Source organism: Brassica napus, chromosome C6 (genome assembly GCF_020379485.1).
Source record: "Brassica napus cultivar Da-Ae chromosome C6, Da-Ae, whole genome shotgun sequence".
Lineage (NCBI taxonomy): Eukaryota > Viridiplantae > Streptophyta > Magnoliopsida > Brassicales > Brassicaceae > Brassica > Brassica napus.
Genome location: NC_063449.1, coordinates 44,866,193 through 44,868,292, shown reverse-complemented (window position 1 = coordinate 44,868,292; position 2,100 = coordinate 44,866,193). Strand labels below are relative to the sequence as shown.

The window sequence follows — 2,100 nt, the reverse complement described above, 5'->3', positions numbered from 1 at the left end:
TTTGTAATTGAACTAGAACAAAACTAAAAAAAATCAACTCGGTTGAACTGAAAAATACAAACAAAACCAAATTAAACAAAACCAAACACAAACCAAACATAAACCAAACCATACTAATTTGGGTTGACTTTGGTTCAAGTTTTCTTAAACCAAATAACACAAACCGAGTCCAAACCGAACCCGTAATTAAACCGAAATATCCACCCCTATAATTATTTGAATTGCTTGGTTTTAAATTTCATATCATTTTAATTCTTCAGTACTATCATTAGAGTTGATCAAACTAAAATCTGAATCCAAATTTTTTTTTTATTAATCGATTCTAGTTTTATCATATGAACCAAAATCAAACCAAATGTTATAACACATCTTAGTGATTCATATATCAGTATCTTTAGTCTCAAAATGGTCAAACCCCAAAATAACTAAATCCAAACCAAATTATCATAACACTAGTTTTGCTATTGCTAAATGAGTGAGAAGTAAATGAGCTCATTTCCTCCTTGTCTACCTTCCTTGGACTAGAACGAGACAAGTTTGCACAAAATCTGGAAACGGTGAGTCGGTAACCAATTGAAGTCAATGCTTCACGTGGTCTTAAGTATCAATTTCCATATTCTTCTCAACGAGGTTAATTTATTTCCCCGTTAGTTAACTGCATTTATTAATTTACTGGATATTCAAGCACTCCTCTTATCGAACCAGTATAGTTGTCTATTGGTTCTAACTACTAACTAGTATTAATAGCGATAATAAATGTGTACATACTAGTATAGACATTTATTTTATAAAAACGTGTACATGCTCGTTTTGATCTAAACTATGATAATGATAGTATGTTTTATTAGTACAACCTAATCACAAATGCAATAAAAAGTTGAGAAAAAAAAAACTAAATATCATCTTTTACAACGAAAGTTAAAACAAATACTTCACATGACAAAGAAGAATAAATAATTCAATACATATGCTCCCCAAAGAAATATTAGCAGCTTTTTATGAATTAAATTATGTGCAGTATATCCTTTTTAGTGTTTATATCAATTCGAAAGAAACAAATTAATAAAGAAAATTTAAGTAAAATATATATAAGAAGACAATCAGTGGTGCAAGGGGTTTGGACCAGATGGGACGAGCCGTTTCTCAGCTCCATATCTTGGGTCGATCTCGGATCCTCCCAGCTGTGAAACATCTTGATGATCTTTTCGGCGAAGGTCTTTCATGAACGGTGTGAAGTCAAACTTACTTACCACAAAAGCTCTTCTTCCTGGTCGCAGCGAGCTAATAACCGGAGATGGAAAAGGCTTTGTGGAGGACATGGAGCTGAGCCTAACAAAGAAACCTTCAGAGACCAACAGGAGAAGAGAGATACACAGAAGAAACCATAAGGCGTGGGAGACTCTACTCGTGGCCATGGAGATTAATTAACGATCATATGACCATCGAAGATAGATAGGAAACAATATTGTGTTGACATATATATAGGGATAGAGGTAGAGAACCTATGAATTGGAGACAGCGTTTTCCAACTAAGAAACTTCCTTTCCGTTCAAGGAAGCAGAGAGGTACATTAAATTTGACGTTCCTAATAAAGTCAAACCTCTCATCATAATATTAGTTTATTGGAGTTTTCCTTTCCTCTTCTATGGAAAACTTACAAAATCAACGTCATAGATGATATGCATAAATATCAGATAATAGGAAAATCGCCAGTACGTCAAAACTCCAATAAACAGAAAGATTATATAGAACTGACTATATATTTTTAAAGGACTTATTCTAGGGTAGATTCACCAACCAATATGATTTCATTATTTCAAATTTGATATCTTTTAAAAAATGAAACAAAATAGTGTCAAATTATATTACGTTTTTAAAATTAAAAGTTAAAAAGAAAAGAAAAAAATAGTAGTAATTAAAAAAAATATATATTTTTAACATCGTCAGCAAAACAATAAAACCTAAAACTTAATCCCTAAACCCTTTGATAAACCCTAAACCTTTAGATAAATCCCAAACTCTAAATCAAAATCACTAAACATTAAAACACTCAAAGGTTTAGGGTTTAGAATTTAGGGTTTAGTGTTTAGTGTTTTTTAT

General features: G+C 31.5%; 1 protein-coding gene across 1 annotated transcript; it reads right to left on the bottom strand.

The window, feature by feature from the left end:
- Positions 1-777: 777 nt before the first annotated feature.
- LOC111210963 (CLAVATA3/ESR (CLE)-related protein 13-like) lies at positions 778-1,717 on the bottom strand. Its single transcript, XM_022711767.2, has one exon. The coding sequence runs from the start codon at positions 1,413-1,415 to the stop codon at positions 1,101-1,103; it is 315 nt and encodes a 104-aa protein (XP_022567488.1). The 5' UTR covers positions 1,416-1,717; the 3' UTR covers positions 778-1,100.
- Positions 1,718-2,100: the final 383 nt, after the last annotated feature.

What these genes read in the sequence shown, in the direction of transcription:
- LOC111210963 (XM_022711767.2), bottom strand. Translation starts at nt 1,415, where the DNA reads ATGGCCACGAGTAGAGTCTCCCACGCCTTATGGTTTCTTCTGTGTATC.